The sequence below is a fragment of the Ursus maritimus genome, unplaced genomic scaffold (assembly GCF_017311325.1).
Source record: "Ursus maritimus isolate PB19 unplaced genomic scaffold, ASM1731132v1 scaffold_31, whole genome shotgun sequence".
NCBI lineage: Eukaryota > Metazoa > Chordata > Mammalia > Carnivora > Ursidae > Ursus > Ursus maritimus.
The window spans coordinates 18,244,977-18,260,300 of record NW_024425675.1 but is presented as its reverse complement, the minus strand read 5'-3'; the positions used below and the strand labels follow the sequence as shown (position 1 = coordinate 18,260,300).

At 42.6% G+C, this 15,324-nt stretch overlaps 2 protein-coding genes across 3 annotated transcripts in view; one reads left to right on the top strand and one right to left on the bottom strand.

Annotated features, from left to right (window-relative positions):
* Window positions 1-5,496, top strand: part of PTER (phosphotriesterase related) — a 66,423-nt gene extending 60,927 nt beyond the window's left edge. For both annotated transcript variants that reach the window (XM_008692035.2, XM_008692034.2), the window contains one exon: window positions 4,660-5,496. In XM_008692035.2, coding sequence (XP_008690257.1) covers window positions 4,660-4,870 — 211 coding nt within the window. In that variant the 3' untranslated portion in view covers window positions 4,871-5,496. The remainder of the gene's footprint in view (window positions 1-4,659) is intronic.
* Window positions 5,497-5,605: 109 nt separating this feature from the next.
* Window positions 5,606-14,739, bottom strand: C1QL3 (complement C1q like 3). The gene is made up of 2 exons (XM_008692082.2): window positions 14,137-14,739; window positions 5,606-8,306 (listed from the first exon to the last, which is right to left on the bottom strand). Exons 1-2 carry the CDS (start codon window positions 14,722-14,724, stop codon window positions 8,127-8,129), a joined length of 768 nt encoding a protein of 255 aa, XP_008690304.2. The 5' UTR covers window positions 14,725-14,739; the 3' UTR covers window positions 5,606-8,126.
* Window positions 14,740-15,324: the final 585 nt, after the last annotated feature.

The following is a 15,324-nucleotide window of genomic DNA, read 5'->3' as shown; positions in this document are numbered from 1 at the left end:
GAAGAGGAGAGAGAATGTGGAGGGTACTCTTTCAAGAAGCTTGGTAGTAAAGGGAAGCAGGGGTGTAGGGTCAAAGCAAGAAGCCATGACAGGATCAAGGGAAGGTTCTGTTAAGAGTTCAGCAATGTTTATGTGCCTGAGAGCAAAAGCAGAGAGACAGAGACCAAGACAGAGACAAATTCCGGGAAGCAGTACTGATTTTACAGGGCTGTTATGGAATTTATATGAAATAAAGTATGCAGAGATTTTATGAGAGTGTCTGGTGCAGAATATGAAAATAGTCAATCGATGCTAACTTAAAACAATCTGGAGAGGAGCTACAGAGCAAGGCTTCTAAGGAGACAAACAGATGGAATCCGGGACGCAAACAGAAAGTTGGTTGAAAGGGATAAGGCGAGCAATGGGGTGAATGCAGAGAGATGTCATAGCGAGAACAGGAAACTGAGGACATATGGCAACACATGTTTGGTAGTGTCCCTGTGAAGTAGACATGGTTATCTTCTGAGAAGGAAGGAACAGATTCAGAGCAGGACCTAGTAGAAGAGGAGGAAGCCTGGAAATGGATGCTGAGGGAATGAGAGAGATACTGATGGGACGTGTCGCGTGTGAGACCCAGGCGAGACTCAAGATCATGACTGCACGACTGTACAGTGGTACAAATGCACACGACAGGGTGATTATTTCCACCCAACATGTTGTGTATTGTGGCAGTAAGACCAAGGAAGCTTTGAGGAGCAGAAAATGTGAACAGTTAGAGAGACTGAGGGTAGGGATTCTGTCTTCAAAAATATGGCTGACAGGGGAATAGAGGTGGGGTTGAGTGAGGGTCACGAGGTCCAAGCTGGAGGAAAGAAGGTGCAGAAAAAAATGGGAAGATGTAAGAATAATATAGCAGAGGCAAATAACCGGAAGCTTGAGTGGGGGAATGGACACAGAGGAGGTGAGTGAAAACATGGAGGGATGTAACTTGGGGACAGAGTGGGAACCTGACGATCGAGATTTCAGAGAGGAAGTAGTCTTCTGTGATGACAAGGACCAGAATGTGGTTATGGGTGCAGAACACCGTTTGGAATACGAGTAAAGAAAACGGACTCACTGAAGGGATGTCCAGAAACTGAGGCTCAAACAGCAATAGTAGGACATATACACACACGGGGGTTGAGGGAAAGATCTTGAGCCCGTGGCCACAGTTGGGACAGCCCTCAGCTCCTACCCTGGGCAGTCAACCTTCATATCTGTGTGTCTTCTGCTGTCCCAAGGAGGTCACTCCTCCTTGACGGCCTCATTCACAGTGAAAGATGCTTCGAGTTTAATGCGGTCGGGGAGAGCTCCATATAACTCTACCTATGTCAGGATGGAGATGTGCAGCCGCACGCGACAAAACTGACCTGACCAGTGAAGCGAGGTCTCCTAAAAAATTTTTTAAGCCACTGAAATCAGTTCTTTGATACACAGATTTATTGTGTCTTTTTTGTTTGTTCATTTTGTGTTATGATTTTAACTTACTTGCCCAGGAGCAGCAGTCAGTACAGGCAAACACATGTCCTGAGGACCCCTGTGTCCTACTGAGAGGTGAATATTCTCTGGAATTTCAAGTGGGCGGTGTGGGACAGCTTTCTCATCTTTCATGATCTCGAAACCATGATTTCCAGAGGCATGCCCTCCATACACGTCTTACAATTCATCTCAGAAATGGGAAGGTCGCTTTTAGGACCTGCTTCCTTTTCCTAAGCCCCTTTGTGGCAGTGAGCTGTATCTTTTGTAGCTTTAGAAGGAACCCTATGCCATCCGTGAGGCTCCTGGACCTTGAATAAGAGAGAGAGAGGGACCTGCAGAGGGGGGTCTATGGAGGAGATACGGGGGGAAGGACAACCGACACCTCGTCTCATATTCCTTCTTAGCAACTTTTGGCTATTAATTCAACAACAAGAATTTCATTCTGGTCAGCTTTCCTTGAGCCAAATGTAAACATTCTAGATATATGGAAATACATCAACATTTATATGTAATATATGTGTGTTTATGTATATCTACATATGTATATCTACTTAACTGTCCTTAAATGAAAATCATGCATTAGGTCACTTGACTCAAGTACAGCTCACAGTAATTACTGAATGAACTTTCGGGAGGGGGTGTGCTCCGGTACCCCCCCTCGCGCCCCCGCCTTGGGCACCTGATTTTCATCATCCATTGGCAGTCCTTTTCCGAGCCTTAGTCATCTTACAGCTCTGAACTGCAAGAACATAGAAGCACGCTTCTGCCTACCTCTGGTTTTCAGCACCAGAAATTCTGTGTCTAACACCTGTTTTCAATCTTATGCTCCATTTCTCAAATCTTATTATATCTCTGCCTTTTCACACTTTGTAGTCTCTCTCTAATATTTGTTTGCAAAACACTAACTCATTTGTATTTCTATAATTACTGTCATATTTGTCTTCTCATCTACAGTGGTTCCTTCCTTCTGGCGGCATCTCTGGAACTACAGTTCTTCCATACAATGGCACAGCACGAGAGGGGAGCTTTTATTCTAAGAGTGGCCAAGTTAGGGCGCCTGGGTGGCTCAGGCGGTTAAGCGTCTGCCTTCGGTTCAGGGCGTGATCGCGGGGTCCTGAGATGGAGTCTCATGTCGGGCTCCCTGCTCATCGGGAAATCATCTTATCCCCCTCCCTCTGCTCCTCCCCTCTGCTCATGCTCTCTCTCTCTCTCTTTCAAATAAATAAATAAAATCTTTAAGGAAAAAAAAAACTCTTAAAAAAAAAAGGAGCGGCCAAGTTATACCCTGATAGTCGGAAAAATAGCTATGTTTGTAGCACCATGGCAGTATCTTTCTCATGAGGGAACTGGTCCTCCCATTCTGGACTTAACGAGTTCTAAGCGTTCTAATTTTTCAACACTCTTGCCTTACTACTTCACAATTCGATAACTCTGGGCTTCAAGTATGGCACGAGGCCACGTACAGGAATTTGTTTATCCATACGATATGCCTCTGTAGTAACGTGACATCATTTTTTTTTCTCAGACAAGGAAAAGGGACAAAAACTTTGGGAAATGCTCAGAAAGTAAATATAAGGGGAAAGCATACCCTAAAATTTCCGGGAACGTGATACTCCGTTTCAGTTGCAGAATCAAGATTTGTTACACTAAGTTTCAGCAATGCGTATGCATTCTGTCAAATCTTCCTCTTTCTTCATAAAGGATCATATAACTTTCTTAGAGCATTCCCTTAAAGACAGCTTGTTCCAAAAGTAACGTCAGATCAGACGTTACTTTTGGACGCTATACAAATTTTAAAGAGGTAAATATCCACGGCGGCACAAACAGAAGTCCAAGCCCTTATAGGACACGCGTGGGTACACGTGACATGAACACAGATTTCTAGACAAAAAGGCTCTGGGTGGCTCTTCTCTGGCACTTGCATTCCTCTGACCTACAAACACCAGCTCTCATCTTCAATTATAATTTTATTTTGAAACGTATGTTCTCGGAGGACAAGGCTTTGTGCTTGAGGTTTTCGCGTGGTGGCCCACAATTCGCTTATTTTAGTCGTTATTAAATATGACTCATGCACCAGGATGGCAAGAAATGTCATAGAAACAAAAAGGATACCTTTTAAATAATTAGCCCTTGAAAGAAGGTGCTGTCCAACCATCTAGATTCATTTGGGAATCCAGAGACTGACAAGACTGTATAGAGAATGCCAGAGAAGAGCCATTGTCTCCAAGTTGCACCTCCTGCCATCAGCGGCTCGTGGAAGTCACGACAGACAGTGCCCAGAGTCCAGACACACACAGATGGTAGCTGTCAGGAGGTGACTCACACTATAGATTACAGCGTTTAACAAAGCAAAGAGGATTAGATGTTTAGACAGAAATTGGAAAGCCATTCTCTAGGCAACTGGCTATAGATTTAAAGGAACAGCTCAATATTTATAACAATCTTGTTGAGATAGAAGGAACATAGAGTAAGTTGTCGTTGGTTGATTTAATTCAATGCTCCAAGACAACGACTAAGTCAAAATTCCCATAGACTTCAAAGGGCCCAATGCTCAAAGTACAGAGGTGCCTCTGCTGACCTTTTTAAAGTGGCCATCTAGCTGGTCATATGCCCATCACTTTCAAACCAACAGATTTTACCCCCAGAATGTTTTACTTGCACAAAGATTCCTTTTGTTTCCCTATTTTAATCACAAATTGCCATTGACTGTATTTGCTAGAAGAAACGAGAGAGAGCAAGAGACAGAGAGAGAGAGAGAGAATGGGATCTGGAAAATGGGTCCATTAAGAGAGGTATTTTAGAGCGGAGAGCTGGATACAAATCCAGAACCAAGTTACTTTGTGAAATGCCAAAGGGGCCGTTCATTCAGACTGGCACATCCTATCAGAAGCCGTTTTTCATGCAGCATTGCAGGCGTTGTCATAAATACCACAGGCTAGAAATTTCTGTGTGCATGGACTAAGGATCATGTTCCTACCAGGATGCAATACTAGCTTTATCATCACCGCGCAATATTTATTAAGGGTCTCCCACTACCCGAGCCATAGCGGAAGGCAGTATTTCTACAGCAAGCACAATAGGTTTGTAAGTAAAACATTTAAAGCGACCTGATCATTTTAAATGTGAGACCAATGCCATATAACGAGTTAACATTTTTCACAGGGTGCGTCTTCTGGTGGATGAGGGCTATGAAGATCGAATTCTGATCGCGCATGACATACATACGAAGCATCGGCTAATGAAATACGGAGGTCACGGCTATTCTCATATACTTACCAACATTGTTCCTAAAATGTTGCTTAGAGGTATCACTGAGAATGCACTTGATAAGATACTAATAGAGAACCCGAAGCAATGGCTAACTTTCAAATAGGATGGTTGTTTATGAATTCACACTTTGAGTATAAAGCTTGCAAAGAACATTTTTCAGTGATTTCAAACCCACTGTGAGATATTAATCAGAGCTCTGTAGGACTAACGATGGGTCATTTCCTTTTTATGAGAATTAGGAGAGTTTTGCCTTCTCAGAAACCACTATTAGCTCTATACCTTTAGGAAGTTACTGACCTAATGAGCCCTATTGTTTTGCCTTCACAAAATAAATACAGAAAGATCCATTTCCAAACAGTAATTTACAGCCTGTATCCCCTTAGTGGAGTTTTGTTTTGTTTTGTTTTCTTAATCTATCAGCTGCACTACTTGAGAAAATTTAAAGTGTTTCTAGTTAAATTACCCCCTTCCAGAGCAATCTAATGTTTCTTGTAATATTGATGATCCTACTAATTATCCTGCTGTTCTTTAATTAATGCTTAATGAATAATATGGCACTTTAAAATAGCTTCGGCAGCAAGGGAAGTTAAATTTTGAGACTTTTTCCCCCCCCGAAGGATACTGTAATACAATTACCAATTCACAACGGTAAAAAGATCGTGTACGCTTAATTATAAACTGTCTACCTTATCTATATTTACTGATAATAAATCAGTTTTGTTGCCTGTGGCTTCCTGGTATCCATTTTTTGCTGTAAAACTGTGGTTTTAAAAAATCTGTATAAGGGAGCATGAACATATAATAATGAATTCTAAAACTTCAATCATAAAAGTCAAAATATATTACATAATATAGTTTAATGAATCATTACAGTTATAATAACAAAGGCCACAGTTTAATTAATAATATATAATGCAAAAAAAGAGAAATGTTTGCCTCATATATATTCCCTTCATTTCCTTTACCTTTTATTTGTTTTTTTCCTTGGGTCTAAACAGAGAAAATAATGCTTAGTTATCCGAAGAAAAGGTCAGCTCTATTAGAAATGACATTCTGATTCCACAGCCTACTCTTCAAAAGGTACCCAGCCCTGATGTTTGGTGTAAATAAAGCCTTTTTAAAACCTACAGAAGACGTGCACTGCTGTTTACAAATTAATCTTTTGGTTGATTCCTCATTATGCTCTTTGTTACCCCCCCCCCCAAATCTCTAAACCCTTGCTCCCAATCCCTCTTTGATAAATATATATTGTTTAAACAGATATAAATCCATTGCAACTCCTCTATGAGTTATCCAACATATTAGAAAGGCCAAACAGAATTAGTCACTATTCTTGATGAATGGGCTAAGTGTTTTTAATCATAAAAATCATGACAGTAACTCAGACCAAGGCATTTAAACCAAGCCAACAGCACCTTCAGATGGGAACACCGTGCGTAACTCTTTCGGAAAGTTGAGGTTTTCTAAATACAAGATATTTCTGTGGATCAAAGATGATCAAGTTTTCTGTGTGTCAGAACAGAAAGTACCCAAGACGAACAAGCCAGGAGAACAAACTAATTCCTTTAAATGAAAAAATCCAAATGTCCTTCACCAGTAAAACAAGCAGATTTTTAAATCCCTGTTTTTCGAATCTACTTGTTCAAAGAGTCTTCAAAGGCAACTGAGAAGGGGAACAGATTTTTCATTGTAATAGTGGAAGTTGTCTGATAGTTAGGATATATCCACATGCATTTTTAATTCTTTTCTCAGATTAAAGAGATGGCTTTGGCAGTGTGTTTTAACCAGAGAGAAATGATTTGCACTGCTCTCAGCATCTACTTTACTGTCAGCTTTAATCCGCCTGAGAAAACAGAAAAAAAAGGGATAATTCAAACGCATATAATTCATAAACATTGCAAAAGAGAGCCACTTTGTTTCTGCAGTCCTAGTGGTAACAGTCTGCCACAGAACGCAGTGGAAGTATTGACTGGGATATGGTAATAAAGAAACCATAGGCTTAATTTACAGACATGTGATGTAGAGGGCATTTTAACCTAATAAAATTTAATTTTCTGGGTAACTCTTAAAAGAGAAGTCGTTTAAATTATTTTGCTAGTCCATATACTTTTGTAATCCAAAATATATTTCGATCCAAAATAAGTCAAATAATTTATGCATGTTTGTGTTTATACAGACACATACTTTTTTTAAATTAAATTTTTGAGGCTATACAGCCACTGTGCCTATGGTTTGAAGCCATGAATATATTATTTTTGATCTAACGTGTGTGTGTGTGTGTGTGTGTGTGTATGCACACACAAATACATGTATATGTAGCAGGTATTTGTATAAAATATATACACTTTGTTGTCTTATTGGTTATATGTGAAATTGTTCATTTTGAAATAACCTCAGGCCACGACTTGTAGTAACTATTTGAAGGCCTTACTTAGTGTCCCCTTGATGACTCATGCAGTAGCTCAAATTAAACCATTGTGCATTGGGCTATGAATAATCTTTGTTCCAAAGAAGGCAAAAGCCTCAGTCTGATTTAACACCAAAGAATAAATTTCTCTGACTTTCTAAGTAAATCTAAACGCATTCTATTGACAAAATGGACACACAGGGGATTTTCTAAATACCATACATAATTACACATTTTCACACTTAGAGGGTAATCCTATGATACAATTTCGATCTCTATTTTTAAAGACTATCACCAGAAAAGAGAGAAAAGAAAACTCGCAAGAAAAAGAAAATGTGAAAATGATCATAGGCTTGGGAATTCCCTCAAATCCAGAAAATTCCAGGTTAAGGCTTGAAGTTGAATCATTCCCAGGACTAGCTCTAAAGTTAACAAAAGTACAAGGCAAACAATTTCTTTGGGGACAAGCAGCATTATTTCAATCAGACCTTCTCCTGCAGGGTAAAATTATTCTCCCCACACTATGAATGGACTCCACGTATCATAATAAGCAGGTAAACTCACGAGAACCAAAGCTGACATATGGATAAAAGCAGCAAGATCACAGTACACCAAAGTATCATATATATTGGAGAAATAATTCAGCGTCTTAGATTTCTCTATAAAAATTTGTGATCTATATAGGACTTCATTCACATGGACACTAACGATAAGGAGGAGTATTTGCTTTGGCGGTAGTGGATAACACATCTGCTTATCTTGCTTTTAATTTTTTTTTTTTTTACATAATGTTTCTGAGTATACAGATGTGAGTCAGGTAGCATTTGAATTCCCCACATATACACAACTGAGGTGCCCCGCAACCGGCATCCCCTGGGATCCTTGATTCACTGACGTTAGCCACACGAATCCAGTGTCCAAACTCAGAACAGCAAGCTTAGTTTCTGCGTTATCAGTCAGCGTAAATAATAAATCCAGAAAATGTGCTGTATTTGTTGTTATTTCCTCCGTGGGCTTTCCCGCCATCTAATTTGATGTAGACTTCGTCTCCTGGCTCCAAGTGAAGAACGACACTGTTACTGGCATAGTCGTAATTCTGATCCGCGTCTTGGGCAATGGCGCTAGCTCGCACCTATGTGAAACAAACAAGAATTAGATTCTGTAGGACAGAACTCGCGGGCTTTCCTCTGTGCCATTCGCAAGCATCAGAAGCCGACCTGTGCCATAACACGGAATTCAGCATGGGAGACTCTGCCTGGGCGGCGGGGCTCTAGGAGATCTTTGTAACAGTTTCAACTGCGTCGCCGGAAAGGAGGAGCAGAAAAGATTAGAAGGTGCTATCGTGAGAGTCATGCCAGCAGTCTTTTCCTACTGTGTGCCCTAAACAACGTACACCGAGCTAGTCTCTTCCTAAATCAGCACTTTTTCTCATTCCTCGGATCTCTAGGCCTGATCACTTCTGGAAATGGAAATAAGGGTAATTTTTTTGCATTTTAATTTAAGCCAATTAGCAATATTCTACACAGCTGTTTATGAGGACAGAGGTTCAATCCAAACTTCAGCTGGCCCCCACGCTTATTAGAAAATGGAGATCCTTAGCAGTTGAGACTCAGAAATAACATGACTCCAACTCTACTATATAGCGAGAAAGAAAAAAAAAAAGAGGAAAGCCTTTTGATTTGGGGCTTTTGAACTCTAACTCAGGTAAAGCCTTTTTTTTTTTTTTTTGCCAGAAACCTCATTTAAACATCACCCAAGTTTGCAGAGTTCCTTTTTTCTAATTGTGTCTTTTTATTACTTCCCTGTGATGTGTGTACTTAAAGAAATCATTTAATTTCAACATATCTAAAAGTTATAGGAGGAACGAAGCTTTGAGGCCTCTAAAATTTCTAAAATCTTTTAATGATCTGATTTATTACTCTTTTCCATTTAGGTGATTCTAAAAAAGTGTGGTTTGCTTTGAGGATGGAAGTTACCTATAATCCACTCGTGTTGAGCCTGTGATCTCATTAGTGGGTTGACAGACATTTGCAAACAGTCAAATTGCCTATCATTTCAAGTAATATGGACATTCTGTCACATCCTCAACTCAAATTAGGCTTCATATTCATTTAGCTGTATTTTGATTTCGCCTTGGAAAAAAATTTTCAATAGGCAGACCTGTGTTTGATTTATTTCAGTAAAGCATCTACTCTGTGGCTTGTTTCTATTCCACTATAATGGTATTTCCCCGAGTAACATAGCAAGTGATTTGGTGGTTTTGTAAACCTGCATTATGTAATGATGCATGACTTGGGGTACAATATGCTGGATTTTGTCACTTGGCAAAATGAGGCAAATGAGACATAAGTCAAGAATTTCCATGCATTTCTTTCAAAACTCAAATGATAGGTTTTCAAATTAAATTTTCATGTGGTATGTTCTCACATTAATGCTGAAATGTTAAAAAAGGAGAAGGCTCTTTGACACTGATGAACTTGTAAAGTAATTTGAGTAGTATTTTAAAAATTTCTTTCTGGATATCGTATAGCAAAAGGGGAAAGGGGCTTAAAGGATTTAGAATTGCTTAACACTGTGCTAAGTGACTCTAATATAGTGAAAGGAGTATACCATGCAATTAGGCTCTGAAACACTGACTCAAATGTATACACTAATTCAATGAGGCGATCTGTTTGGACCGTTAAGTAATAATACAATTTCATGTCATAATATTTCCTAGAAATTAATCATAAGTTTGTAAGAGTTGAGTGCTTTGATTCGTTAATTTCATCTAGTCATTAATTCCCTGGGAAAAAAATCTACAAGGAAGATAGCGTTGTTATGACCTCATCTTTTTTTGTTTTTTTTTTAACACGTGGACTTTTAATGGGTTAGAAAAATTAAAATACAAATTAGTAATTATCTATGTCAGTAATATGTTAATTAGCAATCCATAAATATACTTTTCGCTATTATTAATAAGCAGACACATTTTATTTAGTGCTTTAGGTGTTTAATATATGCTCTGTGGGTATTGTGTTTTAACACTGTTTTCTTTATAAAGGCATCTGGGAGCCAGTACTCAATTAAAATCCCTTGATTTAGAGACAATAGTCTTAAATATATATATAATGCAATTTTTATTCTACACGGTATAAGCAGAAATCCATGTCAATGTGACCATTTTTATTCTGTAGGTATGACCACAAAAACCTGCAAATGCATTAGTGTGATCGCACAGCCTGGAAGGTTACCCTTACAGTTTTTCACTTCTTTTGTTTTGTGATTGCTTTTTAATGAAAGTGATTCTCTTAAGATTTTAACCTATACTGTATCACGAGACTTTCCCAATTAACTAACTGCCATATGCCAGTGTACTTTGCGTGATTTTAGTATGCCTGCTCACCTGACCCTACTGTAAAGGTATAATGGAACTTGAAATTTCAAGCTCTAGTAATCAGCTCGGTGACTTCCAACAACCCTCCCTTTAAGCCATCAAACTACTGAGGAAGGTAATGCATCCCCCTTGGAGGCTATCTTCAGGTTCCTAAATGTACACCGATTTCAGCATTTTCTCCGGGAATATGATGCATCCTTTCCTTAGCCCAATATACCCATTTCTGCTTAAATGTACTCTAACATCTTTTCATATTATAAGTTAACTATTTAGATCCTGCTTGATCGGTAGTGCGTGTTTCACCGCTTTTAAAAAGATCGTATTAATTTGACATTTCATTACTCTCGCTAATAAATGAACATCAACCCACAAACTATTGTTTCCAACACAGCTCATGTTCATTGGTGCTATAATTAATTAATACATTCTTAGAAAAAAACCGGGTCTTTCATTATTTTATAGTTCTAATCTCGAGCCAGTTTTAGCTTTGATTACAGTGGCTTATTATAGTGGTATTACAGTGTCTGCATTCAAGTAGTAATTTTTGAATTCAGGTTTTTTCTGCTAAAGGTATACGAGCACATTAAAATTATATTTCCTGTCTCTCTGTAAAGCCATTCGAGTCCAACTTTTACCTTTCATATGCACTGTCATGGGCTCTCAACAAATGGTATGATTAAATTTGGGTGGATGGTTTCATGGGGAATATGAGAACTGTGATCCTTTCAGTGGCGTGTTTGTGAGAATGCAGGCGCTTGTGCGGCTTTAGCATTATCTTATTAGGGAGGGTTTATCATTAGAGACAATATTTATGGTAACATTTGCTAATTTAATTAATTGCTACTGATGCTCTCATAATTTCATTTTCATTGTACTTCTGTGGAATCATAAACAAAAGGTTAAGTGGTGCATCAGGTTAATTTACTGGCCTTTGATGCTTCCATCTGTGATCCTGCATTCAACACAAAGCATAAATAAAATGGTTCTCAAACGGTTACGGTCCAGAGGCATTCCTCTATCCTAGAGTGAACTGCATTTTTAGTTTAATTTTTGTGCTTCTCAAATCCACTTAATCCATAGAACATTCCACTGACATGGATCTCTGAGTTTCTGTTTTATGAAAACAAATTAGGTCTGCTCAGGGGGGTAACTGCCATTCTAAGAAGTGATCAGACAAGAACATAACTGAAAATCACTGATAAACTATTTAATATTAATAAAATAAGCTTTATAAAATATTTCTCATTTGCAAGTATCTACAGATCAGACTTTACAAAATAGTTCCAGTCTAGGGATAAAATTCCTTAACGGTAATATTTTAATAGCCATTTTCCAAAATAGCCCATGCTGAAGTTGAAAATACATTGTTTGCTGTTACATATATTTTTCTGAATTACTTGTTGCACACCTTTTGAAGAAGTAACAGCTTAATAATGCCAATGGAGAGCTTTGTACATGATAAGGTCAGCTGTTTTGCCTTATTTTTTTCCTGATCCTCGGAGGATGTGCACGCTAGGATGATACAAAGGAACATTCGACTCTCCAAACAATGAAATAATTTTAAAAACAAAATGCACCTAGAACGTGTCTACAAAATGGTTTTCTTGGAATCGGTTCAATATACTTGGGCTCAGCAGTTGAGACAGCAACCTTGAAACTAATTTAAATGTATTATTCTCTGATTTTTTGTGCAATTGCAATTTCCAGATATTTAAAGATGGGAGTGTTTTCATTCAGTGGCTGATAAAACTTGAATATTATTCCATCTGAAGTACTACCTCTAAAATCAATCCTTCAGCCTGACGGTGTTTTCCAGACCTAACCTTTGAGTCAGAAGAGAGCCAATTTGTAAATAAACGGGTGCCTCCTCGCTGTCTGCTAAGGGGCTGTTCAAAAACCATTTCGTAGAGGTGATACAACAGCTCTATTTCGGTACAGTGAGTCATGCTCTTTTTAGCCATTTACCTATAACTATCTCACTGCTCTGTAAATAATTTTTATTTATCTTAATATTATTTTTGTGCATAATAACTATAATAACAACCCTGTCAGTGCCTCCTGGTGGCCATTTTTCCTTTTTTTTTTTTTTTTTTTTTTTTCGTTTTGGTTCTACCTGTCCTGTGGATCCTTGATTTATTTACTTCTAAATTTCTTTAGAAATGAGGGGTGGGAGGAGGGGGGAGGGACAGGATTTTTTGTCCTTTCTTTCTTATACATTTAGACTGTTTGTCTTTCACTTTTGAAAAAAAAAAAAACACAAAACTCTGATACTGAATTGGGTCTTTGGAAGAAATCCTGCCTTAATGCTGCTGAATAGAAATCTGGGTTATGACTGAAAAGGTCTGAATTCAAGGGGCGGGTGACCTGAAGCCCAGGAACCCTTGTTAAATCTAACTTGGCCATTCCCTGTGCCACCCAATTGGCAAAATCAAAGCCAGAGAACTCAGCCCAGGCTGCAAGTTACAAGGCCTCGCCCAGAGTGGGGTTGCTGATTCAGTGCGTGCCCCAGGTCCGATGACACTTTCGGGTAGTTACGAATACTATTTTCCTCTCTAAGAGATCAGACACACTTTGGTTTGGCAGTGACTGCGAATTTCTCAAGCAAACGGTAAAGTGGCCCCAGCATAAAGCTGCAGACCCGTGGTCCGGGGGGCAGAGCTGACCAGCTCAGGAGAGCAAGTCCTAGTTGTCAGGGCTAATGGGAGGCTAGTTCACAGTCAAGGCCAAGGCCACTACCTCAGGAGAAGGTTGGAAAGACCCTCACGCAGGTGGCCCGGGGGCTCCCTGGCGGTGAGGCCCATTGGCCGGGCGGCTCGGCCTCTCGCCCTCCTTGCCACCTGCCTGTGCCGCCTTCTATTCCAGCCTGTGGAGTCTGGATTCTGTGTTTGGGTGCGCGTTTTGCTGAGTACACACAGGAGTCTCAACTTTCTCTTTTGTTATCAGCACTCATTACTTCTCCCCTTTCTTCCCCTTGGGCTGAAATCTAACCCGGAGTTTGTGCCTTGAATTTGACCGTATGCTTGTTTTCCCCATCTGGGACGCCGCAGGGGCCTTGCCACCGCGAGTCCCCGGTCCCTCTTCCGCCCTGGACGCGCCACACTTGGACCGCTCCTCGGCTCCCTTCTTTCTCCCGCGGGCCCCTTTGTCCCCCGAGTTTGTCACCCTGGCACGCCCATTTCCGGGCTCCCCCGGCCCCCCTATTCCAGGCAAAGCCTGAGAGCGACCCTACGCTGATGAGGATCCCACAAGCCGGGGGTCGCTTCCTGCTCCGGACTCCCTGGTGCACAAGCTGTCCAGGGGACCTAGTTCCCGGCTTCCCTACCCTCGAGGGTCGCGCTCACACTCTCGCACTCCGAGTGCAGGTCCTAGCTTGGGACCCGCCCTCTCCAGGCCTCCGGGCACCCGCTTTGGGTCCTGACCCCCGCCTCCCCAGGGAGTAACAGCGTCCCCACTGCTCCGTTCCCGGGAGCCGGGCTGCCGCACCCTTCCTCCGCGGGCTCCCACCCCCATTTCCGGGGTCTCCTCCCTCTTGCCTGTACCTTCCCGCGCTCCCTCCCCGCCCACCCCGCTGCCTGCCGGCACTCACCTGGTTGTTTTTGCAGAGATCAGCCCACATGCTGGTGCCGTCCCCTCCGCGCATCAGGACGTGGTAGGTGAAGAAGTAGATGCCCGGGATAGAGCAGGTGAACTTGCCCGTGGTGGGATCGTAGTGGTTACCGAGGTTGGTGACCACGTCGTCGAACTTGAGCACCTCGTAGCCTTCATGCTGCCGCTTGAGGCCGGCATAGAAGGCGATCTTGGGCACCGTGCTGTAGGTGGCGGCACTGATGGCCCCGGCCGCATTCAGGCCGGGCGCCCCGGGCGGGCCCGGCAGGCCTTGGCGGCCGGGCTCGCCCTTCTCGCCCGGAGGGCCCACGGGACCCGGCGGCCCGGGCTCACCGGGGGGCCCACGCGGGCCCGCCTTTCCCGGCCTGCCGGCCTCGCCTTTGGGGCCCTGGATGAAGGTGGGCAGGGACTGCATGAGGCCGCGGTCAGGTGTGGCGGCGGTGCTGGGTGCCTTCGTGCCCCCATAGGGGTCGCAGACCATGCGGCAGGTGCCCAGCATCTCGTAGTGCGCCGACGTGCCGGCCGAGCTCACCAGCACCGGGATGAGGATGACCAGCAGCAGCACCATCACCACCCCCAGCGCCCCGGCGGCGATCAGGCGCCTCCTGCTGCCCACCAGCCGGCTCAGCGCGGGGCGATCCTCTTGTCTGCTTTTGGACAAAATTTTGAAGGTTGGGCGGGGACCTCCTCAGAGCCGAAAACAACCCCCTGCGAACCCCAACTCCCCTGGGCGGGCGCGCGCCGGTCGCTCCCCGCCTTCTCCCGCTCCTGCTCCCCCTGCTGAAGCTGCGGCTGGGGAGGGAGCTCGGACGCCAAGTGACTTGAGCTGAAGTCCCGGGCTGGGGGTGGGGGCTGGGGGAGGGGTGCGCAGGGCGCCCTCTCGCCTCCCGCGAGCCCCTTCGCACCTGTGGCTGCCGCTGGCGCCGACGCGGCCACCCGGAGGGCAGAGCCTGCCGCCGCCTCTCGTGCTGGCCCGGGCAGCTCACACTTTTATGCAGCCGCTGCCTGCGATCGACTTTTCCGTTTTTGCCGACTGCGCCAGTTCGCACCAACTTTCCGTCTGAAGTTGCCTTTTTCTGCCTCCTTCTTTTCTTCTTTCGCTTGCTCTGTTCGCCCTTCCACTGCCTTTCTCCCCCTCCTTTGCAACCACCACAACTCTAACAGACGC

Bases quoted from the DNA above. Each gene is read 5' to 3' on its own strand.
- C1QL3 (XM_008692082.2), bottom strand. From the start codon at position 14,724: ATGGTGCTGCTGCTGGTCATCCTCATCCCGGTGCTGGTGAGCTCGGCC. The intron at 8,307-14,136 runs GTGAGTGCCGGC...TGTTTCACATAG, and splicing joins ATCTCTGCAAAAACAACCAG to GTGCGAGCTAGCGCCATTGC.